The following is a 26,959-nucleotide window of genomic DNA, read 5'->3' as shown; positions in this document are numbered from 1 at the left end:
ACAAAACGTACATTTAATTTCTTGTAGATTTTTTAAATTTAATCTTTCTTTCTCCCTTATTCTCATGAAAAAATTGAAATTAAATTTGTACCAGTGAATTAAAATGACGAGAAGACGCCGATATTCTCATGAAAACAAAATGATTATGATCTTCTTAAATTATTTGTCTGAATTTAAAAGAATTCGAACAGATAATTGTGAGAGACTGGTAGATGTTACATATATATATACTTTTGTACATCTCTTTTTTAAATAAATCATTGGGTGTCCTTATGGATCCTACAGATCCAATAATTAATTTTTAAAAAAAAAAAGATATGTGAGAGATATAAAAGAATAATTTATTGTGAGACACCACTTATGAAGTCTATATGACCAAATAAAAATTGGACTGTCAAATCATTTATTCGGTTAAGTAAGTCTCATAAGTGGTTTCTTACGATCCCTTGTCGAAAATCTATGAAATTCGAACAAATAATTTGAAAAAATCATAATGAAAATAGAAAAAGAAAAAGAAAACATGAGCCATGAAAAATGTACGAAAACTCAACAACGATGTTTACCGACCCCCAAGACCAAAAATCAAGGCCTGTCTCCAGTTATTAGGTACAATAAACAACACCCAACTGCATGTCTCTCTGTCTCTCTCTCTCTCTCTCTCTCTCTCACACGCGGACACACACCGACACACACACACATTGATGAGCAAACCAGGCAAGAATTATTGAGGAAACAGATGATGCAGAAGTATATAAACAGAATCAGGCAATAAGCATGAGCAGCTAAAATTCATGGATCTCCGAGCTCGCTTTCTTTCACAGCGCGCGTTTCTGGGTGTCACAGCTTCTGCATTTTCTTGAATCTTTGGGAAAACAAGACTATTTAGCTTCGTGGGCTTTGTTTCGCCGACGGGGCCGACCAAGGACATCTTTGTACCTCTATATCTTCACGCCGCGCGTTTAGCTCGTTGGTCTTTCTTTCAAAGTATATATATATAAGGAAGAAGCTTTTAGTTTTGTATATATTATATATATTTATATATTCAAGGCATTTCCTAAATAATTAAGAAGCTTTATTCAATGGGGTGGTGGCGATTGTTTGGTGCTGCTTTTGCTGGAATTCTCTTCTTTCATGGCTTCTGTGCCTCTGAAAAAGGTACCAATTCTTTCTTCTTTTCATTTGTTTCAAAATCAACTGCAATGGAAGCATGAGCTTTAAGAATTGCAAACTGCTGCACCATATATGCACTTGTTTTATCGCTTAGTTTATTTATTTATTTTCCTTTGTTATTATTATTATTACTTTTTTACTTTTTTTTTTTTTGGTAAACTGTAGATATAATAACTAAGGTAAGACATTTACAATTTTCAGAAATCATGTTCTAGAAATTAACCTGATTTCTAGTTCAATTTTACCATGCAAGAGTTAACAGGACGTTTATTAGCTAGCCAGCTACCAATGACCTTCTTTTTGGGGTGTCTGATAACTTCGAGCAGTGATACATTGCCGCACCAAAACATAATTTTTGACTATCTTTATCTACGTGGTCAAGAATTTGTGTGTTGGAGTGACAAAAGATCATATCTCGATAACTTGATAAGAGTTTTGAGTGCTAGTGAGACTGTTGATGTGACACTAAATATCACGTCAATCACTAAGGGTACGTTTGGGTGTGCGATTTTTTTTTTTTTCTATTGTTTTCTATTATTCCTTATTGAATTCAAATTTGTGAATATCGGAATTTTTCTTTTGAAATTTTGTTTGAATAGTTTAGAGAATATAAATTTTTTTTGGAAAATAGTTGTTTGGAAAGATGAATTAAATTGAATATATTTGAAAAAAGAAATCTAAAATTGTAAAAAAAAAAATTGCCACTAGGTTATTTATTGCTCCCTCTCTTTTTTTTTTTTTTTTTTTTTTTTTTGGGAGTTTGGTTGAATGAAGTTGAGTTGGGTTGAAAAGATTTGAGTTGGGAACAAAATTACACCCAAAAAATAGTAAAAAAAAATTTGGTTACCTAAACAATTAAATTCGATTGCAATTAACGTGATAAATACTACGTGAACTACCCATCAGTTTACAAATCTACAGACACTACTTACACGTACATTATCTATTAAATAATATGTGATTAATGTGATAAGTACTACGTACGTGGATTACCTCGTCAATTTATAAATCTACATTGGGCTACTTACACATGGACTGCTAAATAATTTGTGATTTGACGTGGTAAGTGCCACTCTTCCGGGCATATTTCCAAAAGTTTTCTAAAGAATTTATGTGATTTAACACATTTCATAAGGGCATTTCCCACTTTCGTGATGTGGTGAGAAATTCCTAGTAGGCTATATATATATTCTAGCCGAATAATTGTGTTTATTACTTAATTCCACTATTTCCTTTAAATTCAATTACCACATAAACTGATGATGAAAGTCATGAATGTTATATATAGGCTCGCCGGCCTAGATTATTCTAGGCATATGGTTAATTAATTAGGAATATTACTGAATTAAGTTTCGTGTTAGAAAAATGTTTGGGCACTATAATTTTCTTACCAATTCTCGTGACAGTCTACCCTATTGACATTACTCTTTCTTATTAACTGGTAAGAAATTGAGGTGGTCACTGGTAAGGGTTCCTTTCATATTTAAATGATCCCAACTAAGTTCAAGGTCCACTTGAAACATAGGCACCTGCCTCACTTATTGCTGTATTTTTTGGTTAAAATTATGAAACAATAATTGAATCTCTATATTTCCTCCTTTTTTCTTCTTCTTCTTCTTCTTTTCTTTTCTTTTCTTTTCTTTTTTTTTTTTTTTTTTTCTTTTTTTTTTTTTTTTTAAAAAAAAAGGTGTATTATCATGAATATTTACTGTGAGCAACCACAAATATATTTTTATCCTGCTTGTTCTTCCCCCATGTATTTGCACCCACATGAATTTATCCTGCTTGTTCTTCCCCATTCAGCTAGAAAATTATTGCTTTTCATGATTATGAACTTGCTGAACATTTTGAACTTTCCTCTTGTTAATTACTTAATTTGTCTAGCTTTAAAGAACAATATTCTTAGTCAATTTTTTTTTTCAAATGTTCAAATACATATAAAGTTTTTCTCAAAACTATCAAATTTATTAAATTGACCTCGATCTTTAAAGTATGTAAGTGATTCTCAAAATTGGATCTCCAGTAATTTAGACAGCACATTATAATAAAGACCATATGAGACCCATATATTCAAATAAATTTTAGACTATCCAACTGGCCACCCTACTCAGATAAGTGGGTCCCGTTTATTTTGCACCTAAATTGTTGTAGGTGGTGATTCTCACGTTTATTTTCTATTAAATTGATATTTATTCTTTTTAATCTCTCTCATTTTTTTTTAACAGCACTAAACTACACATTCATGCACAATGCAACCTCAGCTCCATCCATATCCTATTACGACTACATCATTGTTGGTGGAGGCACCGCCGGCTGCCCTTTGGCTGCCACTCTCTCACAAAACTATAGCGTTTTGCTCCTTGAACGCGGTGGCTCACCTTACGGCAACCCTAACATCAGCAACCTAGCTGCCTTCGGCGCTGCGCTGTCGGACCTCTCCCCAACCTCCCCCTCCCAGCGCTTCATCTCTGAAGATGGTGTCATCAATGCTCGAGCCCGTGTATTAGGAGGCGCAAGCTGTTTAAATGCCGGTTTTTACTCACGTGCTGCGCCTTACTACGTTAGGTATAGCATTTCTCATATCCAATAAATTCACACTTATCATATATACCTTAATTCATTCATCAATATCTAATTAATAATTTCTACCAAAAATAGAAAAAGTATATTAATTAATTATATTCTTCACTTTTTATTAGTTTAACTGTTTTTGTCAAAGCATTTCTCATATATATATATATATATATATATATATATATATATATATATATATATATATATATATATACACACACACATACATACCTATATGAGAAATGCTTATTTACATTCTGACATCTATCTCGTATCATCTCTCCCTAGTTGGCATGTTTCTTCAACCGTTAATTTTTATTTTTTTATTATTTTTTTTTTAAAAAAACCAATATTAGACTAAGCATGCCAACTCAACCAAAATATAAATAAGATGATCGTGGCCATCCAACCCAATTATATGGGATGGACCTAGGGAGTGGGGGAGGTGACAGGTCACTACCTGGCCTCAGCCCACAAAATTTGTTGGTTAACAATTTTTTTAAAGCGTGGTTTTATAGAAAAAAAAAAAAAAAAAAAAAAGAAGAAAAAAAAGAAACCTTTATTAATTAATGACGTACGGTTCCCTAAAATATGATCCTTTTATACATAGAATTTATGTATTGTAAGTATACATATATAAAAATGTATTAATTGGTATTTTGCATGAGAATTTTCATGTGCACGTTAGGCAAGTGGGGTGGGATGGGCGGCTAGTGAATGAGTCGTATCAATGGGTGGAAAGGGTGGTGGCGTTCGAGCCACCGATGCGGCAGTGGCAATCGGCTGTGCGGGACGGGCTGGTGGAAGTAGGGGTGTTGCCGAACAACGGATTCACTTATGATCATATGTACGGGACTAAGGTCGGCGGGACCATATTTGATGAGGATGGCCATAGACATACTGCTGCTGACTTGCTGGAGTATGCTAACCCTTCTGCCCTTACCGTTCTTTTGCATGCCCCTGTGCATAAAATTTTGTTTAGAACCAAAGGTACCTTTGTTAATTTATTTCCTTTTTTTTTTTTTTTTTTTTTTTTTTTTTTTTTTTATGAAAAATCACGTGTATTTTGGATACATGTCAATTTAATAGACTGGGTTGAAAAAATTAGAAAAAAACTTTGTATGCTCTATTAAAAATGCACGTGAGAATTAAACTGTTACGACCGGAATGGCGTGGAAGTGGAAATCAGCCATCGGTTTGACTATATATTTTATGAAAATTTTAGAATTTCATGGGGTTGATTATTTGATTTTTCTTGTTAACCTCAATTGAATTGTGTAACCAAGCAGGAGTATCAAGACCAAGGGCCCATGGAGTGGTATTTAGAGACTCATCGGGGGCTAAACACAAAGCATATCTCAAGAACGGGACCAAGAGCGAGATCATTGTATCATCTGGTGCTCTGGGGAGCCCACAGCTACTAATGTTAAGTGGAGTGGGCCCTGCAGACCAGCTTAAGGCCCACAACATAACACTAGTGTTGGACCAACCTTGGGTCGGCCGAGGCATGTCAGATAATCCTATGAATGCCATTTTCATTCCATCTCCGGTTCCGGTTGAGGTCTCCCTCATTCAAGTCGTCGGCATCACCCACTTCGGAAGCTACATCGAAGCCGCCAGCGGCGCCAACTTTGCCGGTGGCAGTACTTCTCCAAGAGACTATGGGATGTTGTCTCCTAAGGTATAGCTTTGTTGCTGCCATTTGATTAATTTTGGGCTAGGCATTAGGTGGGCTCATTTCAACTTGGCCCAAGAAAGCTATTTGGGCTGAGAAAGAACTTGATAATCTTGGTTCTATGACTATCATATGCTAACTGGGCTCATATTCTCCCACTGGCTTTTCGGACAAGGTTTTCTTTCAACTCAATCTATTAAACTAACATATAAGTTAGAGCATGTGATTAATATTCTATGTATTTTTAGTAAATAATTTTAGAAATTACATTTTTATTTCACAATTATTCTATAATGCTAACGTGATAGTCTCAACTAACTCTTAAATCAGTTATTGTTAAAAAAATAAAAAGAAGTCAAAGGTTGGTTAAAATTGTCACGTCAACTTTGTGTGATAATTATGAGATGAAAATGTGGTAGATATCATTACTCATTTTTAATAGGATTAATAGCTCAAGTCATGCATTTTCAAAAGAGTATAGAAACCATATTTTTATCTCACCTTGTTAACATGACCATGCCAATCAGCCATTGATTTTTTTTTTTTTTTTTTTTTGTACAATAACTAATCGATACTGACACATCAACATAGCGGGATAGTGGTGGAACAAAAATGTAGTTTCTAGCATTACTCTTTTTCGAAATGCATATGAGAATCATATGATGCATATGTCAATTTGATAGACTAACTTAAAAGAATTTCATTTGACTCAGTTTGAAGAAAAACTGTCTTAATACTATACGGAAATGACATAAATTTTTTTCAGACCGGATTGGAAGAAAACTGTCATACTTTTTTAAAGTGTTTATCATGTGTAGATTGGGCAGCTTTCCACTGTGCCACCAAAAGAAAGGACCCCAGAAGCCCTAGCCAAAGCTGTGGAACTTATGGATAGTCTTGACCAAGCAGCCTTCAGAGGTGGATTCATTCTTGAAAAAATAATGGGTCCATCATCCACAGGCCATTTGGAGCTCCGAACCCGGAATCCCAACGACAACCCATCTGTGACCTTCAACTACTTCCAAGACCCCCAAGACTTGCAGAGATGTGTCCAAGGCATCAGCATCATTGAGCAGATAATCGAGTCCAATGCTTTCTCTACCTTCAGATTCGATAATCTACCGGTGCCAACACTTCTCAACATGACAGCAGGTTCCCCAATAAATTTGCTGCCTAAACATGCCAACACTTCGACCTCCTTGGAACAGTTCTGTAAGGACACTGTGATGACCATCTGGCATTACCATGGCGGCTGCCAAGTTGGGAGGGTTGTTGATGATGATCATAAGGTTCTTGGAGTAGATGCTCTCAGGGTTATTGATGGATCCACCTTTAATTTCTCTCCTGGAACTAATCCTCAAGCCACTGTCATGATGCTTGGAAGGTAATTAATTACTGCTTAGCATCTTTTGCCGTGTTAATTTTCTGTTTAGAATGTTAATAATTTGAATAGTAAATGTGAGAGAGTACTCTATTTGAATCTCACCTGTCCGAGCGGGAAGGCAGGCCGCCTGAAACTTGCTCAGACAGGTAAGCCCGATAAGAGCTCTCTCACATTTACAAAATCATTGAAAATCTCTATTCATGTTTGCTTGTGTATTTATTTTCTGTTTATCTATTTTTCTTACAAACAATTCAAGATACAAAATCTATTAAAAGCACCTTTAATTACTCTCTTGGAACAAGGGACGGAGGGAGGGGGGGTCTGGCAGGGGCCATGCTGCCCCCCCCCCAATTTCCTAAAAAAAAAAATTTATTAGGTGGAAATTTTTTTTTTTCTAAAAAATTAAAAAATATAAGGTAAAAATAAAAATTTAGCTTATATGGCCTTACCCAAAAATTTTTTTTGGCCATTGACCCCTGCCTGTAAGAACTTCTGGCTTTCTCCCTGCCTAGAACTAATCCTCAAGCCACTATCATGATGCTGGGAAGGTAATTATTAAGCATCTTTCGCCACATTAATTTGTTGTCCGGATATATTGGTAGTAATCCGGACAGTAAATGTGAGAGAGTACTACCTTTAAGCTCCACCTGTCCGAGCAGGAAGGTAAGCCATAAGAGCCCTATCGCATTTGCAAAATTGTTAGGAATCTCTATTCATGTTTGTTTGTGTTTTTATTTTCAATCTTTCGATTTCTGCTTACGAACAACTCAAAATACGAAACATAAAAACAGTTTTTACTATATTTTTACGTCACATCATAACACTTTTTCAAATTAAAAATAAAAAATGCCCCTCAAAACACATCAACAAACGTACCACAATCATAACTTTGGCTATGATTAATACTATGTTCATGCAATAATGGGGTCATGTTATTTAACATTTGCAGGTACATGGGTATAAGGATATTGAGTGAGAGACTTGCTGGTGATGATGACTCAAAGTAGATGATCATGATTTTATTTTTGTTTTCCAGAGCATCGGGAGTCATTACAGCTAATTAATTAGCCTAAAGAAATGTAAAATTTATTCTTGTCAAGGATTTAAATTAAGTCATGACATGTTCACGATGAAGATTATGTGTACTGTTTTACGTTTGTTTAAACGATGTTTCTGGTCAACCATTAGTCGTAATGAAGATAATTAGCCATGATATTGTATTTTTTTTTTACCTAGCTATTACAAAATTTTACTTCAAGTCCTCAATTATTAACTGATGTGGTAATTTATATGGCACTTACCATATTAATCATTAAAATATGAAGTGTCACATGACACTTAATACGTTTATAAACTAACATGTATGGCAGTTTATGTGACACTTACCATATCAGCCAATAAAATGTTTGGAGTACAACTCTCTTACAAACTATCAAACTAGTTCACATTTTAATGCCTGATGTAGTAAATGTCATGTAAATTATCACGTCAATTTATAAGGAACTTAGAATAAGAACTGTAGCACCTTTATCGGCACTACTTTATTAAACTTGTGTGGGGTTGGAGGCTTTGGAGCCATTATATCAAAGAACCAATAAGAACAGCTTACAAGAGCAAACAGGGGGGAAAAAACCAGATCTTTATGTCCAATTGTTACTGTAATTCCCTTTTAACTGGTAAAATTTCTACAAAATTAAGAACACTACAATACTTTTTCTACGGTTTTTTTTTTTTTTTTTGGTTTTTTAAATATTCAACAGCGAAAAAGAGAATCATAATAAAATCAAAATGAGAAGAATATGACACAGGATATACCTCTAGGCCAAGATTTTTGCTGCAATTGTCTCCCAACATGTACAGAAAGAGAAAGAGAGAGAGAGAGAGAGAGAGAGACATACACAAAAGAAGGCATCTCTCTCTTGACCTTTTTCTTCTCTCTTCCTCCTTCACCTCATTGAGAGAGAGAGAGAGAGAGAGAGAGAGAGAGATCATGATAGAAACATTCATATATAGGTCGAAATAAAGACAACAAGAATCCCATCACATCGTGAGAAAAGCTTTTTCCTATAAAAGCAGCCTTGCATGGAATGCGTAGAAAGCAGGCACCATAGCATATCCATGGCATATGCTACTCCTTCAACCGCTTATCCTTTGCATGAAGAGCCTATAAAAGCTTTTGAGGAGTCCTCCCTTCTCATAAACCAGAGGCACTGAGCGAACTAGTTGTAGGGCTTCTCTCCTTTGGCAGGCCGGCAATCTGAATCTGACAAGCTTTCTCTCTTGACCCGCCAAAGGAGAGTTGCCCTTCAACTGCTTCTGCTTAATGTAATCCCAAGGCCACAAAGATCGTGTTAATTTAATGCAGAGAGGTATATATGCTCAGAAAGCTTCATTCATTCATGCAATTTGTGTTCTGCTGTAAATTGTATTGCCATTTCCATTCCAATGTCATGTTTATGATCATCACAAACTGATGATTTTTAGTTGCAAAAGTTAAATGATTAACCTAATTTTCTCTTTCTTATAAGATTAAGTTTTTGAAATGAGCTGTAATTTAACGTTAGTAAGAACTCCGATCCGGTGGTAGATCATAAGTGCACATCTCATGCATATAATGAGAAAACTGCACACGTACTAGCTAGCATCTGTCCATGTGTTGTAGTGCATTTGCTTATAATATTGTATAATATACTTGAGAGAAGTTCGAAATGCACTACAAATTCATTTAATTACTTCAATTACGTACCCAAAGAATTAAGAATTAAAAAAGAAAAGAAGGTTAATTGCCCTCCCTAATCATGTGAATATATATGCAACCATTTTCACTTACAGGTATGTGAATTTACTGAGAAAAATAGAAGTTATATATTCAAACGTTCTCCTTTTTTTCTTTTTTCTTTTTTTTTTTTTTGCTTTTTTGCTTTTTTTTTTTTTTTTTTTTTGTAAAGAAATTTTCATTAATGTGGAAAAATTATCTTTGAATAACTTGATTGCTTATTTAATTCATGCAAGGACTCTAGAGATTGGCTTAATTGCCCTATAGCTTGTTAGAAAAAAAAGGGCATATCTTTGTTATTGAATATAGATGGTTAAGATTAAAACCCACTCAAATCCATTTAATGATTAGAGATATCCTTACTCTCCATATCCAACAACATATGTTCTGTTATTTAATGGGAGAAAGTTTAAGGTAATTAATCATAGGAAATGATTAATTTAATTAATATTTTAATACTCATCTCATGTGTAGCTTAATAAGTGAGGCCTAATATGTAGAATATTTAACTTAAATGAGAGGAGACTTGTTGGACATAAGGTTCGAACTCACGATATCTGGTCGGATACCTTGATAAATTATTAATTATCTCAAAAACTTAATCAGCTGATAAAAAATAATTAATTTAATCATTTAATAGTTAAGACAGCTTCAAAGTTAATTAATTACCCGGGCACTCATTTTTTATTATTCCTCTTCTATATATATTGCTGAATGGGCAGTTTTTTTTTTTCCAAGTATTTAATGGGTATATAGTTTTACGCAAAATACAGTAGTCTGTTCGAGGATTCAGGGATTCAGTGTGGAGGAAAATTGTGTTCCTGTTCGAAAAAGTTAAGAGGAAATTAATGTAATTTTTACCAAAACAAATTAACCAGTTAAGTCTCAATATATTCTCAAAGGTTTCTTTCTACTGTCATAGGCCCCTCTAGCAGTAATTATCATCCGCCAAGTCCTTTACAAACATGTACTTCGAAAAATATCATAGCCTTGTGATGTGTGTATAGATGTAATTAACTCTAATATAATTAACCAATATCATTGATATTTTTTTTGGTTTTACCATACAAACGTGTAAAAGTTCAACAGATTAATTGTTAATACAGTAATACACTGATCGATAAGTAGCATGAGCTAGTCAGAATAATATTTCCGGTACACTAATATAAAAAATAAAAAATAAACAATAAATAGTCTGTTGTCAGTTTTCTTTTCTTTTATTTATTTTTAAGCAAGGCATCCATTAAAATTCAAAAAAAGCTTATGAAAACAGAATAATGAATGACATGAATAATGATTGAGATTTTAGGAACTATATATATAGTAAAATATTTTAAGAATTCTAAAGAATCTTAATCATTTTGAAAAATTACGATTACTGTGATATCTTTGGTGGTGGAATGTAATTTTTCTTAAAATTCTTATATGTTTAAATGGACACTAATCTCTAAAAACTTTCAAAAGCTCTAAACCCTACTCCCTAATCCTAACTCAAAGTCCGGCCAGATCTTTAATCCTGATACTAACCTTGAACCGTAAATTAAATAAAAATTCATTTTGTATGTAAATACAACAAAGATTTATATTTTCCTCACTTAAAAAATACATAGGTCAATTTGTGAAGGACTTGTAGAAAAATTGTAGTACCCCAAACAACTTACACTTTATAAAATTTTATAATAGTCAGAGGAAGAGTATGGATCGGCAAGTTTTCACATTTTATTTGGAATTAATTTATGGCACTGGGTCTATTTAGACTCGGAAAATTGGCATTGGGCTATCCACTTCGATCTAAATTGGCATTGGATTTGCCAATTCTCAAATCAAGATCCAATGAAATGCCAAATCAATGTTTCAAAGAAAAACCGTCATATCTTTTATACTGCATGAATACAAGATGAAACTTTTCCTGTTTATATTTTCTTATTCTTTTTGTTCTTTCTTTATGTTGTGTTTGGATGGTGTGATCCAAGGTGGTCAGTCTTCAACCTCAAAGACTTCAATTTGCTCATGACTTGTCAGGGATCGATATCACTGCATCTGTTTTTTCAAGCCAAAAGATATTTTTAAAAAAAGAAAAAAAGAAAAGAAAAGAAAGAACATTTCTCTTTTTCTTGATTTTGTTTTCTAGCTAAGACCTGGACAAGTTTTATTTTAAGTGATATCAATCAAACTTTCAACCCAAATAAACAAGATTTAACAGCATAAACAGCATATTGGCAAAGCAACCATTGGTATAAATGTGAACCTTAGTTTCCTTTGAAAAAAAAAAAACTTACCTATACTATTAGAATATTAATTAAATAATTAAATCAATCAGTTCATATCATATTAAGCTTTTAGAATAACTGGTGATTTAACATGATATCAAAGTAAAGGTCCAGCATTCAAACCTTGTTTTAGTGCGTACTTGAAACTTTAGGGACCTCCATAAATTAAGGAGGACGAAGAAATGGAGGATATTAATGGGGGGGGGGGGGGGGGGGGGGTCCTGGGATTGCGTTGCATGGATATACCTGATTTATAGAAGTTACGAATCAATAGAGAGAGTTGTAGGTGTAGCAGGTGGTAAGAATGGATGATATGCAAATGAGGAGTGAAGGAAGCATGGTGGTATTCAAGAGTCGACTGTCTCCCAAGTATCCAGCCAAAGTTATCGTGCCATCTGCAATCACTCGTGCAATTGTCCCAGCCTCTGTTGATAGTAGTCCACCATTATAGGTTCCACGGAAAAACTGGGACAACATGACCCGAGAGAGGAGTGCCAAGTTAACACCTAGATCGACAATAGAGGAAAGTCATAATCTATTATTGTCAGGACGGGAGCAAATTCAAATATTCACAGAGAGGAACAAGAAAGAGCGCCCTAGGCTCCGTTTTCACTGATTTTTAGGGTTTCTTGAGTGATTTTCACCTAGAACTCCGATACTTTGTATGTCTTGTAATATATTATTCCTTTTTGGTTGTGGCCTTTATATCACATTTACGGTATTTACTATGTTTATTATTTTTTCAATAAACATATACGGCATTATGGATATTTCTATTAATTTAGATTACCGTAAATATGGAATCGGTATTATGGTTATTTCTATTAATTTAGATTACCGTAAATATGGAATCGGTTAATTGATTTTAAAATCAATTAACGATATTGTTTCCTTGATGGAAGGAAACAAATACGGTGTTTACCATTTTGAGGGTCCCTAACCTAGCCTATAAATAGAGTGCCTGTGTACACCATCAGTACAGCCATCAAGCAATAGGCATAGGTTAGAAGATCCCTCAAATAATCTTTCTTGTTCTTCAGATGGATCGTGGAGACGCTTGAGCAAACATGGCTAGAGATGGATCGTGGAGACGCTTGAGCAAACATGGCTAGAGGTAAGCCTGAATCCTGTTTATTCGTTTTCCGCTGCGCATGTTAGATTAAATAATATGTTGATTATTTCTAACATGTGGTATCAGAGCCAGCCTCTGTGCTATTTTGCTCAGCATATAATTTTACTATGCGTTATCAATATTGAATCAAGTATTTTTTATTGGTTATCAATATTGAATCAAGTATATTCTATTTGGTATTGCTCACTTCTGTTTGTCAATATTGTTTGAGCAATATTTCGTCTTTTGTGACATGATAGAAACGCATTAGCGATTATTTTGTGAATATTTGTTGTTCACGTACTGTTTGTGAAAACCCATAAATTTGATATAACTATTTTTTGTTTTATCACTATTCTGTGTATTGTGATATACTGCCTAATTTTGAGTTGTTGTAATCTTGATATGGGTATTTTCATAAAGGGGTGGCGGCTAGGGTTCCATTTTTTGGGTTTTCAACCCATCTGGAACATTACGGGTCGGGTTGGTTGGTGACTGGGTAGGGTTTCGACCCATTAAAGTTTTTGGGTTTGATATATTTTCGGGTAGGGTTTTTTAAAACCCATGCAGTTTTGGGCCATTTAAGTGGGCTGACCTAGTTTGGGCCAGCACTATACATAGACCCAGAAGCCTGACCCGATTAAGTGGGCTGACCTAGTTTGGGCCAGCACTATACATAGACCCAGAAGCCTGACCCGATTAAGTGGGTTGACCTAATTGCCAAATACAGTAGCCCATTTGGAGTCTTGTGACCCAAAAGCCCAACCCAATATAGTAGCCCAATACAGATACCCAACCCAAATTAAGTGGGTTAACCCAATTGGGTCAGCCCAATACAGCAACCCTTTTCAGTAACCCATCAAGTTCTTTTTAAAAGGGGAATTTAGGCCTTATGGTGTTTAGAACCTGGGTTCACCAGGTGTAAAGAGCCTTGGCCACTTACTAAACCATTAGGCCATGTGTTTTATTATGTCCTCATATTAAAGTTTTATTCCCTTTATTATTTACAGTACTGTGTATTAAAATTATTGTTTATTTAATACATGAATTGAGGGATATATATATTTTAAATTTATATTGTTTAAATATAAATTGTTTGATGCCTAGACCTAAGAATAATTAACAATACCATATATACTGGTGTGTTTACAGTAATATCTAAGAATGCAATGTCGGGGAAAGTTCTGGCAAGGAAAGTCTTGGGATTTAAGTGTGTCCGGTGTGACCCCCCTCACTTTCCTGGGAGCTCATCTGCTTGCACCTTGGAAAATGCTGTTTACCCCTTTTAAGTATTGGTTTGTTATATTCCTGGGGCTATTCAGGGGGCATCTATAAAGTTGTTAGATGTTAATGAAGTAGCAATTATCATGATAATTTTGGGAGAGCCACAGCATCCCAATTTTGAATGACAATTGCATCAAGATTACACACACGTAATTATCATAATAATTATGGGAGAGCCAAAGCATCCCATTTTTGTATGATAATTACATCAGGATCACACGCATGAACCTCATAAAGATTTATTAGATGTTCATGAATTACAGCGTGATTATTATGATTTTGGGAGAGCCAAAGCATCCTAATTTTGTAATAATTGCATAAGGATCGTACACATGAACTTCATATAGAAAAATTAACATCGTATTGTAATTAACTCATAAATTTAATTACCTATCCCCAAAGGGAAGTTTTTATTTTTATGACTTAATTAGAATGAGATAACAAATTTAGTATTAAAAGTAAAATTTCTTTCGGTTGCCCAAAGGTACGAAGAATTTTATTTATTAATATTTAAATTTATTAGTCTTATCAATAAAGAGTAAATTTCATGCGTGATGCAACCTTTGCCCAAAGGTAGGTTGAAATTTACTATTTAAATTGGCATTGGCTAATTTAAAATAAAGTTACTTCATAGCATTAAAGTATTTATTTTAATTTTGGGTTATTGCAGCTATTCCTGTTACTCTACCTTTTGGTGGTTTTATATTCCAATACATTATGATAATATTTTTCTGACTGGAAAAATGATTGATATGCTTTTTCATTTGGGGTGTTAAAAATTTTGGTACTCCGTGTGGACAAACCACCTACTCCCGCGGAATTAAGTACGCCACGTGAAATTATTAAGCATGAACGGTGGGAGTGATTTAATCACTTAAGTTAGATGTTCATGAAATCTCATGTCACTAAAGTCATCAGGGATTTATTCCTGAATGTTTTAGAGCCAAAGTTTTATAAAGGTTGTTTATGAACATTTAGTAAGTTCAAACAAAACTTGGCCAGCACTCTAATAGAAAATGCTTTAAAGACAAACCTTTTACAGTTTCTAAAGTGTTTATAATCCCATTATGGGAATGAAGGATATTATAGTTTAGCTTAAGTCCCTAAAGATTGAGATTTTTGAGTCATTGTTGGTCTATTTCAATTTTTTGAATTCTCTCTTCTAAGTGTAGAATTTTATCTTGTAACACACGTAAGGATAAATGGTTAGTAAATAAACTTCTAACCATGTGTGTTCAAGGATATGAGAGAATTTATAAAGTGTTCACATGATTACTCATATTAAAGGAAAGACCAATAAATGCAATCATGTCCAACACTTAAAGCATGAGAATAAGGTGCCAATAAAGTATTATGGCAATCAAGATACATATTTCTCATGAAATAAGGAAAATTAAGGCATATAAAGAAAGATTGCATGAAGTATAAGAAATGACTTAAAATAAAGATAATCTCCATATCTAGTATGTCGTGAATCTCTTTTAGTGACTCAATCAAATATATTGTGGATTGATTATGGTTTAACAATCCACATTGTCAACACAAATGCAGAGTCCTTTTTAAAATGGATAACACGTGTTTATAATTTGAGCTTGTTGGGATCTATAGGTTAATTTTAAAATTCAGTTATAATTTTGACCTCAAAAAATGATTTATATTCCATAATCTTTTTGAAATCTATTTTCTAGTTTGGCTTGTTAAAAATTTCAATTTTATTTTAAACTTGAAGTTTTTCTTATCTTTGGTGGAATATTGGTTGGGGTTTATTTAAAGTCTATTTAAAATTGACCTACGTCCCAATTTTTAAACAAAATTATTTGTTTATTTCTGCATAGTGATGTTGACGTAAAGTAGAGTCTTTGAGAATTTAAAATGCTCTGGTTATGGCTTTGGAGGTTGAAATATATCTCCATACAGTAAATAAAAGTTGGTGATTTACTGACTTTGGTACTTGTGTGGATTGCATAAGGGAAAGCATACCAACAAGACCATTAGAGGTGCCAAAGAGAGCCTTTTAAAATTCTTGAGATCATGTACATTGAAATATGTTAACATTTCCATACTCATTGCCTAAATGGTCAGAGATATTTTTATCTCTTTCAGTGATGACCATATAAAGTTTATGTATGTCTATCTTCTAAATATTAAAGCTGGGGTATTGAATGCTTTCAATATCTATAAGGAAGAAGAAGAGAAACAATGTGAAGATCATTAGATCTAATATAGGCATAGAGTGTTAAGGTAGGTACACACCAAGGGAAAATGATTAGTAATACTAATCTGCTATTACCCTTATAGAGTAAAGCTTTGAAGACCGTTGTGTATATGTTAAACAGGATTTCATCTAAGGTTGTCTTTATGACACATTTTAAAATATGAAATAGATGGAAGCTTGTTTACATTATTTACACATATGGGGTTGCCTTGCTAAAGAGAGGATTTATAATCCTCACCTTAGAAAATTAGATTCAAGGACAACCAGTGGATCTTTATAAGCTATCTAGTAAACTTTAAGGGGTTATAATGTTTAATTATCCTTCATATGATCATAGAGTTGTTGATTGTAAAATTTCTAGAGGATGCAGAACCTAGTGGGAGTGCTCATTCACATAAATTGGAATTTGAGGAAGCACTAGAGTTGGCCAAATCTCCTCCTCATAGAGGATGATTGATTGTATTCAGGAAAATCAGATTGATTATCCTGAGCCACAATCACTTCTAGAACAACCAACTCATACAGAACAGGTTCAAAATCTATTCTCCCATTGCAAAATGCAGAGGAAGTAGAATTAAGAAAATCCTATAGAATAAGTAGATTAACAATTCTTAGTGATTATGTTGTATATCTCCTAGAGTCTGATGTTGACGTTGGACATAAAGATGATCCAAATTTGTTTTCACATGCTATGAATGGAGAAAACTCCTCATTGAGATTCAGTGCCATGAAGTGAGAGTTAAGTCCATGGCTGAAGGGTCGAGCTAGACTCGTAGCCAATGGTTTTACTCATAAGGAAGGCATTGATTATCGTGAAACATTCTCTCCAGTGTCTAAGGATGGTTCATCAAGATGATCATAGCATTAGTAGCTTATTTTTGATCCAGAGCTACATCAAGTGGATGCGAAAACAACTTTTCTGAATAGGGATCTTAAGGACGAGGTTTACATGAAACAATCAAAAGGTTTTATAAATAACAGTCAGAAAGCTTGCAAATTAAAGAATTCTATTTATGGGCTGTGATAGATCTCTCAATGGTAAGATACTTTTTACAAGGTTATTGTTTATAGAAAACCTTGTTGATTAGTATATATACCTTAAGGTCAGTGGGAGTACAGTAATCTTTCTAGTCCTATATTTGCAAGTGGTGATTTAGGTTTGCTACATAAAGTTCACAAAACTTTGAAATGAAGGATTTGGGTGAAACCTCTTATGTCTTTTGACATAGAGATTCACAGAGACATAAAGAATATTAACATTGTCTCGGAAGGCTTACATTGAAAAAAGTTTTGGAAAAAATTTAGAATGAAGGATTTGCACCTTCAGTAGCAATTAAGAGGGACTAATTAAATACAGATTAATGTCCCAAAATGTATTGGAATAAGGGCAGATGAAAAGTTTTAAGCGTCTGCATTATACATAACCATATGACTTACAATAAGTATATTGAGTCAATAAAGTGCTGCAAATAAAGCCTTGCGGTATGTGCAAGGAACCAAGAAGAACAACTTAACCTAAGGATACACTTTCCATTTGAAGGTGGTTAGTTGTTTAGATTTGAGTTTGCTGATTGTGTAGATAGTAGAAAGTCTACTCTAAGGTATATATCTTTTTATTGAAGGATAGATCCTAGAGATGCAGTTTGCAGACTATAGTTGCTACGTCTACCAAGAAAGCTAAAAGTCTAGCGTGCTATGAATTTGGTACACAGGCATGATGGTTGAGACATTTGTTGAAAGTCTCAATCTTGTCGATTTTACAGTTAGACCATAAAGATACTCTGCGGTAATTCTACTATAATCTTCTTTTATAAGAATAAAGAGTAGAAGCAGAAGTAAATCGACATTAAGTATCTCAGTACGAGAGATAACATTAAGAGACATAAAGGGTCTATTGAGCATATAAGTACTGAATTAATGATTGCGGATCCCATGACTTAAAGTTTACCGGTAAAGAAAGAATAAAGTCATGCGGAATATATGAGACTCATTAATTCATTTTCACTTGGTTTGTCTCTTTTTGGTCTATAGACATAAAGTTATTGTAATAAAGATTTTTTGTGCACATTTGTTATTTTATCCATGAGGATAAATAAAGTTGGACCCGAATGACTTATAGGAAGTTCATTCATAAAGCTTGATTATCCATAAGGTACTCATGTAAGGAGTGTTTTACATCGTGATACATGGAAGGGACGACCTAATTTTATAATGGTTTTACCGCCATGATTCATGTGAAACATTTCTTAACTGAGTTGGAGGATTCCATAAAAGATTGGCCAAAACTAAAGAACCTAATACCATATGGTCATGTGTTATAAAGTCCAAGTGGGAGAATGTAATATATTATTCCTTTTTGGTTGTGGCCTTTATATCACATTTACGGTATTTACTATGTTTATTATTTTTTCAATAAACATATACGGCATTATGGATATTTCTATTAATTTAGATTACCGTAAATATGGAATCGGTATTATGGTTATTTCTATTAATTTAGATTACCGTAAATATGGAATCGGTTAATTGATTTTAAAATCAATTAACGATATTGTTTCCTTGATGGAAGGAAACAAATACGGTGTTTACCATTTTGAGGGTCCCTAACCTAGCCTATAAATAGAGTGCCTGTGTACACCATCAGTACAGCCATCAAGCAATAGGCATAGGTTAGAAGATCCCTCAAATAATCTTTCTTGTTCTTCAGATGGATCGTGGAGACGCTTGAGCAAACATGGCTAGAGATGGATCGTGGAGACGCTTGAGCAAACATGGCTAGAGGTAAGCCTGAATCCTGTTTATTCGTTTTCCGCTGCGCATGTTAGATTAAATAATATGTTGATTATTTCTAACATGTCTCTTTTATTTTTAATGGATTCTTGTAGTTTTTTTATGCTTTCTTTTGCCATGAGAGGCTAAAATCTCAACTATGATTGAGGATGAAGTCTTACCATTGAAGAAAAACTATGTTTTCGTGCTTGTTTAGACCATTTGAGTTTATGGGTTTAAATCAACCCGAGTTTGTTGTAATTTTCTTTTCTGTACGTTGTTCGTAGTTCTTTTTCATAGATATATGTATATATATAAAATCTACTTCTAATATAAAGCCTCACCTAGTGGTAGAACGGAGATGCATGACTACAACAAGAGCCTTTAGGGTTACAGAGAATTTAGAAATTTATGTAAATATAAAATAAGAGAATTTAATAGTGGGAGTAGAGAGAGAAAAAAACATAAGAGATTTAGAGTGGTTCAACCTTAAAGGCCTATGTCTACCGCTAATAAGAGCCTTTAGGGTTACAGTTTTATTGTATTGATCGAATTGTATGTTATGGTATTAGATCGTGTGATATTTATAGAGAAATTAAGGCGTGGTAAACAAGGCAAGGTGGACCAAGGTATTGGATGTAATTTCTTCCGTAACAAATAACAATCATGTTAAATAGGCGCGCACCCCTCCACGTGCTTTTTAAAAGCATGTTGCGATGATAGTTGTTGACATGTGTTATGCTTGATTTGGTCTGTGGAGTAACAGGCATAACGCTTGCAAGCATTATACTCTGATCCTTCCTCCTCCCCTTCAATGGGGGTGAGACTATATATAGTCTTCCATTGAATGGGTTGAAGCATCATATCAGTATCAAACTCTCTCTCTCTCTCTCTCTCAATGTATTTTTTAGTGTTCTTAGACTATGGTTGTTTGTGAGTATTATTAATATAGCTAGATATTCTAGTACGTGGTATACTCTTCCATGGACAAATTGTTGAAAAATCACGGTGGAACAACAAATTTTAGTACAATTGTGGTACTATTTTAATTATGATCTGCATTTTAATTGTCTAACAAATTAAAACTAAACTGGCCGGTAACGTTTAACAAAAGAGTTCTCTTGAAATATATGGTTTTTTATCACTGAATTCAGGGCGAAGGGAAGGGGTGCTTAAATTTTTATATAACTCACGTTAGTTAGCTTGGTGTCTTGTTGTCCATCGTTTTTATCCACTCTTTAAAAATAAAAAATAAAAAAATAAAATAAAAATAAAATAAAAAAGATGAAGAAGAAGAAAGTATTTTGAAATAGTAGGCCTTCATTTCCCCAAAAAGTTGCCTTACTTAAACTAAATGTTTTTTTTTTTTTTTTTTTTGAGTAGTGCTTAACCTAAATGTTAAGTAGTAGTTGTAAAAGACAAAAATTAATTAATCACGATTACCAATTTACCAGAAAGTCTTACTAACAAGGATAACAAGCGTACCATTGAAACTGAAATTCATGCAAGATTATACCAAGAGGAGTGTTTATGTTGCTTCCTATGTAAAGGTAATGAGTAGTAATTAATTAATTTTTTTTTTTTTTAGGAAACTTTACAATGATGTTTGGACATTTTTGTAATTTTACCCTTCAAGTTTAAAAGGTTACAATATCGGATTGTCATGTTTTAAAAATTTACAATGTCACTATCCTGTTAAGATTTTTCCTTAAATCCTAATGAAAAATGTCAAAATCTCATAATCATCCCATCTAAAAAAAAATTACAACATATTCTAGCGTTGTCAGGTGACCCACGTCGATCCATAGAGCTTTTTTTGTTTCTTTTTTGTTTTTATTTTTTTTTATCTTTTATTTTTTTTTAAAAAAAATGTAATAGAGGTTTGGTTTGTATTTTTTCAATTTTTACATGGGTATAGTATAAGGAACATTTCATTTGTTTGCCGTATGATTTAATCTTAAACCCTAACGATAGGGGTGACATTGCAATATTTTGAAACATGGCAACCTAAAATTGCAACTTTTTAAACTTTAAGAATACGATTATAAGAGTGTTGAAACATTGAAGGGTAAGTGAAGTCCTCTCTTTCTTTCTTGCTAGAAATGATATTATATATATAAACTTTAAGAATAGGGTTGAAAAAGTGTTGAAACATTAAAGGGTAAGTGAGGTCCTCTCCTTCTTTCGTGCTAGAAATGATATATATATATACTTTTTCAATTTTTTTATGTAGTGGCTCCTTCCACTATTCATTTTTCTCATTTTTCATGCGGCGGCTCCTCCAACAAAGGTCTCTATCTTTTTCTTTATTTTATTATTATTTTTTAAAAAAAAAAAAAAAAAAGAAGAAAAAAACACTCTCCCTACAACACCACAACATTTTTCTTACAATTTTCTCTATACATAAATTTTAATAATTATGAATGAAAATTAGGATAAAATGTAAAAAAACATAGATATTGTAATATATACTTTTTTAAATAATCAAGGCACATACAGAACTTCTTAAAAAATAAAAAAAATAGATCTGTTGTCAACGTCACATGGATTTATTTTCTCAATTTACACTTAAGTAATCAAATTACCTTTCTAAATTTTGATATTTGGATTGTTCTTTTAAGTTGATGTGCTGATAAATGTATAGACATTCTTTATATGTTTTAATTTTATAAAATATAAACTTATAGTTAATGTGTTGATGAATATATACAAAAAATGTCGAAACAAATAAATAAATTAACGTTAAAAAACAAATTACAAATTACATTAATATGTGTTAATTGATAATTAAATAATATTTAATTGTTCTTTTTTTAAAAAAAATATATCATTTAATAGTTTTGATCATTAATTCTGTTTCAATTCCTTTTAATTTTGCACACTTTGAACCAAAATCCTGACCCCACAACTAACTAGCAAATCATATTACAAAGAAACTGAATTTTAAGATCATGAAATATTCTATACATGTGACTAGCTCATGCTATTTATCAGTGTATTAATAATTAATCTGTTGAAATTTTACACATGTTTCTAAAACCTAAATATTTATCAATGCAATTGCTTAATTAGTGTTACATCTATACGCATGTACACATCACATGGCTATGATATTTTTCGAAGTAGATGTTAGTAAATTAAAGGACTTGGCGGATGATAATTAATACTGCTAGAGGCCTATGAGCCTATGACAGTAGAAAGAAATCTTTGAGAATTGAGACTTAACTGGTTAATTTGTTTTGCTAAAAAAAAAAGTAATGTTTCCTGAAATTAAAAAAAAAAAAATATATATATATATATATATATATATTTATTTTCACGTCAGCGTTATTGTACAAAATGTGTACATTTATTGTGTAGGAAACATTACTCGATCTAAGTAATAGAACATATGTTGAATTGTTGATGTTGAATATGTAGAGTAGGACATCTCTAACAATTAAATGGCCGGATTTTAGTGGGTTTTAATCTTAACCGGCCATCTATATTCAATAACAAAGATATGCCCTTTTTTTCAACAACAGGCCGGACAAGCCAAACTCTTGATCGAGTCCTTGCATGAATTAAGCAATCAAGTTAATAAAATATAATTTTTCCACACTGATGAAAATTTCTTAATTAGGAAAAAGAGAGAGAGAGAGAGAGAGAGAGAGAGATTGAACGTCTGAATATATAACTTCTATTTTTCTCTGTAAATTCACATACCTATATGCCAAAATGGTTGCATATATATATATATATATTCACATGATTAATTAGGGAGGGCAATTAACCCAGTATTCTGTTCTTTTCTTTTTTAATTCTTAATTCTTTGGGCACGTAATTGAAGTAATTAAATGAATTTATAGTGCATTTCGAACTTCTCTCAAGTATATTATACAATATTATAAGCAAATGCACTACAACACATGGACAGATGCTAGCTAGTACGTGTGCAGTTTTCTCATTATATGCATGATATGCACTTATGATCTACCACCGGATCGGAGTTCTTACTAACGTTAAATTACAGCTCATTTCAAAAACTTAATCTTATAAGAAAGAGAAAATTAAGTTAATCATTTAACTTTTGCAACTAAAAATCATCAGTTTGTGATGATCATAAACATGACATTGGAATGGAAATGGCAATACAATTTACAGCAGAACACAAATTGCATGAATGAATGAAGCTTTCTGAGCATATATACCTCTCTGCATTAATTAAATTAACACGATCTTTGTGGCCTTGGGATTACATTAAGCAGAAGCAGTTGGAGGGCAAATCTCCTTTGGCGGGTCAAGAGAGAAAGCTTGATAGATTCAGATTGCCGGCCTGCCATAGGAGAGAAGCCCTACAACTAGTTCGCTCAGTGCCTCTGGTTTATGAGAAGGGAGGACTCCTCAAAAGCTTTTATAGGCTCTTCATGCAATGGATAAGCGGTTGAAGGAGTAGCATATGCCATGGATATGTTATGGTGCCTGCTTTCTACGCATTCCATGCAAGGCTGCTTTTATAGGAAAAAGCTTTTCTCACGATGTAATGGGATTCTTCTTGTCTTTATTTCGACCTATGAATGTTTCTTTCATGATCTCTCTCTCTCTCTTTCTCTCTCTCTCTCAATGAGGTGAAGGAGGAAGAGAGAAGAAAAAGATCAAGAGAGAGATGCCTTCTTTTGTGTATGTCTCTCTCTCTCTGTCTCTTTCTGTACATGTTGGGAGACAATTGCAGCAAAAATCTTGACCTAGTGGTATGTCCTGTGTCATATTCTTCTCATTTTGATTTTATTATGATTCTCTTTTTCTCTGTTGAATATTTAAGAAACCAAAAAAAAAAAAACCGTACAAAAAGTGTTGTAGTGATCTTAATTTTGTAGAAATTTTAAAAATTAAGAGGGAATTACAGTAACAATTGGACAGAAAGATCTGGTTTTTTTTTTTTTTTTCCCACTGTTTTACTCTTGTAAGCTGTTATTACTGATGTTTCTCTTATTGATTCTTTGATGTAATGGCTCCAAAGCCTCCAACCCCACACAAGTTCTATAAATTAAACTTGGTTGGTAAGTAGTGCTGATAGAGGTGCTATGGTACTTATTCCAAATTTCTTACAAATTGGCATCGTAATTTACATAACATTTATTACGTCAGCCATTAAAATGTGGACTGGTTTGAGAGTTTGTAAGAGGTTGTACTCCAAACATTTTAATGGCTGATATGATAAGTGTTACGTAAACTGTCATGCACGTCAATTTATAAACGTAGTGTCATATGGCAATCCATATTTTAATAACTAATATGGTAAGTATCAAGTGAATTACCACGTCAGTTTCTAATTGGGGACTTGTAGTAAAATTTGTAAGAGAACTAGTAGCAGATGCCCTATAAGTAGTTCTATTCCTTAAAATAGAGAAAATTTAAAATAAATAAAATAGAAAAATCATGTTGCTGGCACAGCCTCCATTGAATAGGGGATGTATGGTGTTGTTGGCTACAAAACTGCACGCACACTTCTATTATGGGTCCCCGCTACTTCCCAGCGTTGGGTTTCTACTTTCTTCCCAGACGCCTTGTATCCAAGCAGATGAAATCATCCCAGAAGAAATCAGAAGAATATTTGGCTACCAATTCCTTGTCCCTGCGCAGCTCTTGAGATGCAGACAAGAGAGAGAAAGAAGATGGAGAGAGAGAGAGAGAGAGAAGTTTATGGAAGAAGAAAAAAAAAAGATAGACGAAATAGAAAGAAGATGGAGACAAGAGAGAGAAGAAAAGATTTTATGAAAAAAAAAATAGAAAAAGTAAAAAAAATATGAGAAATGCTAGGGTACCAACACTTTTACAAATAGACTTTTATAAACTGATGTGGCATCTGACATAAGACGAAAATGCCCTTTCAAGTCCACAAAAAGCTACACCCAAGAAAAATGCCGATCCAGATCTCGTTCCCATCGCTGGAAAAATCCAGCTCGCTGGACAGCCGGTCCTCCAGCCACGTCAAAAAACCCCCGACCTCGATCACCGGTAACCACTATGTCTGAGGATCCGGCCGGATATGGGATTCGGCCAAATCTCTCAAAGAGATCTGCCCGGAAACAGAGATCTGGCCGAGCGTGGGATACCTCGGCCGGATCTCACATCCGGCCGAATCCGGTCAAAAATCCGGTGGCTGGACCGGTGAGAGGGGGGAGAGGGAGATTGTCGAAGATGGGGGAGATTGGGACTGGGTTCAACCGGATAAGGGTATTTTTGTCTATTTGTTTTTGAATAATTTTATCATTAAACTGACGTGGACACTCATACGAGGGTCCATGACAGTTTGTAAATTTCTCTTTGTAAAAGTTTTTGTACTTGTAGCATTTCTCAAAAAATATTATTTTAATAATATAAAGAAAGATAAAAAGAAGATGTTGTGTAGTGTATTTTTATAAGAAAAAAAAATTATTTAATTTCCTAAATTAGAGAAAATGATAATATGCTGCTATTGCTCTAATAGTTAAAAAAAAAAAAAAAATACAATATCACAGGCTAATCTTTATTGCGACTAATGGTTGACCAGGAACATCGTTTAAACAAACGTAAAACAGTACACATAATCTTCATTGTGAACATGTCATGACTTTATTTAAATCCTTGACAAGCATAAATTTTACATTTCTTTAGGCTAATTAACTAGCTTAATGACTCCCGAAGCTCTGGAAAACAAAAATAAAATCATGATCATCTACTTTGAGTGATCATCACCAGCAAGTCCCTCACTCAATATCCTTATACCCATGTACCTGCAAATGTTAATTAATAACATGACCCCATTATTGCATAAACATAGTATTAATCATAGCCAAAGTTATGATTGTAATACGGTTTGTTGATGTGTTTTGAGGGGCATTTTTTGTTTTAAAGAAGCGTTATAAAGTGACGTAAAAACATAGTAAAAATTGTTTTTATGTTTTGTGTTTTGAATTGTTCGTAAGTAAAAATCGAAAGACATTAAACAAAAACACAAATAAATATGAATTGGGATTCCCAACAATTTTGCACCCGATAGGGCTCACTCTTATGGGGCTCAACCTATCTTCCTACCCGAACAGGTGAAGCTCAAAGGAAATACTCTCTCACATTTACTGTCCAGATTATTAATTAACAATCCAGACAACAAATTAGTGTGGCGAAAGATGCTAAGTATATAGTAATTACCTTCCCAGCATCATGACAATGGCTTGAGGATTAGTTCCAGGAGAGTAATTAAAGGTGTTTTTAGTAGTTTTTGTGTTTTTAGTTGTTCGTAAGCAAAAATCAATAAACAAAAAACAAGAACACAAACAAACATGAATAGAGATTCCCAGAAATTTTGTAAATGTGAGAAAGCTCTTATTGGACTTACATGTCTAAGCAAGTTTCAGGCTGTCTGCCTTCTCGCTCGAACAGGTGGGATTCAAATAATCAAATGGAGTACTTTTTCACATTTATTGTTCGAATTGTTAGCAATCTAAACAGAAAATTAACAAGGCGAAAGATGCTAAGTAGTAATTAATTGCCTTCCAAGCATCGTGACAATGGCTTGAGGATTAGTTCCAGGAGATCGAGTAATTCAATTGATCTTAAAATTCAGTTTGTTAGTAATATGATCCGAAGGTTAGTGGTCAAGTTAGGATTTTGGTTCAAAGGGGCAAAATTAAAAGGAATTGAAACAAAATTAACAGTCAAAACTTATAATAATATAAGTATAAAAAAAGAAAAAAAAAAAGGAACAATTAA

The 26,959-nt window shown here is 33.4% G+C and overlaps 1 protein-coding gene across 1 annotated transcript; it reads left to right on the top strand.

Annotated features, from left to right (window-relative positions):
* The first annotated feature begins 647 nt into the window (after positions 1 to 647).
* LOC133854469 (protein HOTHEAD-like) lies at positions 648 to 8,016 on the top strand. Its single transcript, XM_062290695.1, has 6 exons — positions 648 to 1,155; positions 3,396 to 3,735; positions 4,433 to 4,734; positions 5,034 to 5,425; positions 6,238 to 6,803; positions 7,753 to 8,016. Exons 1-6 carry the CDS (start codon positions 1,080 to 1,082, stop codon positions 7,808 to 7,810), a joined length of 1,734 nt encoding a protein of 577 aa, XP_062146679.1. The 5' UTR covers positions 648 to 1,079; the 3' UTR covers positions 7,811 to 8,016.
* Positions 8,017 to 26,959: the final 18,943 nt, after the last annotated feature.

The sequence above is a fragment of the Alnus glutinosa genome, chromosome 13 (assembly GCF_958979055.1).
Source record: "Alnus glutinosa chromosome 13, dhAlnGlut1.1, whole genome shotgun sequence".
Lineage (NCBI taxonomy): Eukaryota > Viridiplantae > Streptophyta > Magnoliopsida > Fagales > Betulaceae > Alnus > Alnus glutinosa.
Note: the sequence above shows the minus strand (reverse complement) of the source record. Positions and strands in the feature narration are given on the sequence as shown.

What these genes read in the sequence shown, in the direction of transcription:
- LOC133854469 (XM_062290695.1), top strand. Translation starts at nt 1,080, where the DNA reads ATGGGGTGGTGGCGATTGTTTGGTGCTGCTTTTGCTGGAATTCTCTTC. An exon ending in GCTGCGCCTTACTACGTTAG is followed by an intron (nt 3,736 to 4,432) that starts GTATAGCATTTC and finishes TGTGCACGTTAG; the next exon opens with GCAAGTGGGGTGGGATGGGC. An exon ending in AATTTTGTTTAGAACCAAAG is followed by an intron (nt 4,735 to 5,033) that starts GTACCTTTGTTA and finishes GTAACCAAGCAG; the next exon opens with GAGTATCAAGACCAAGGGCC.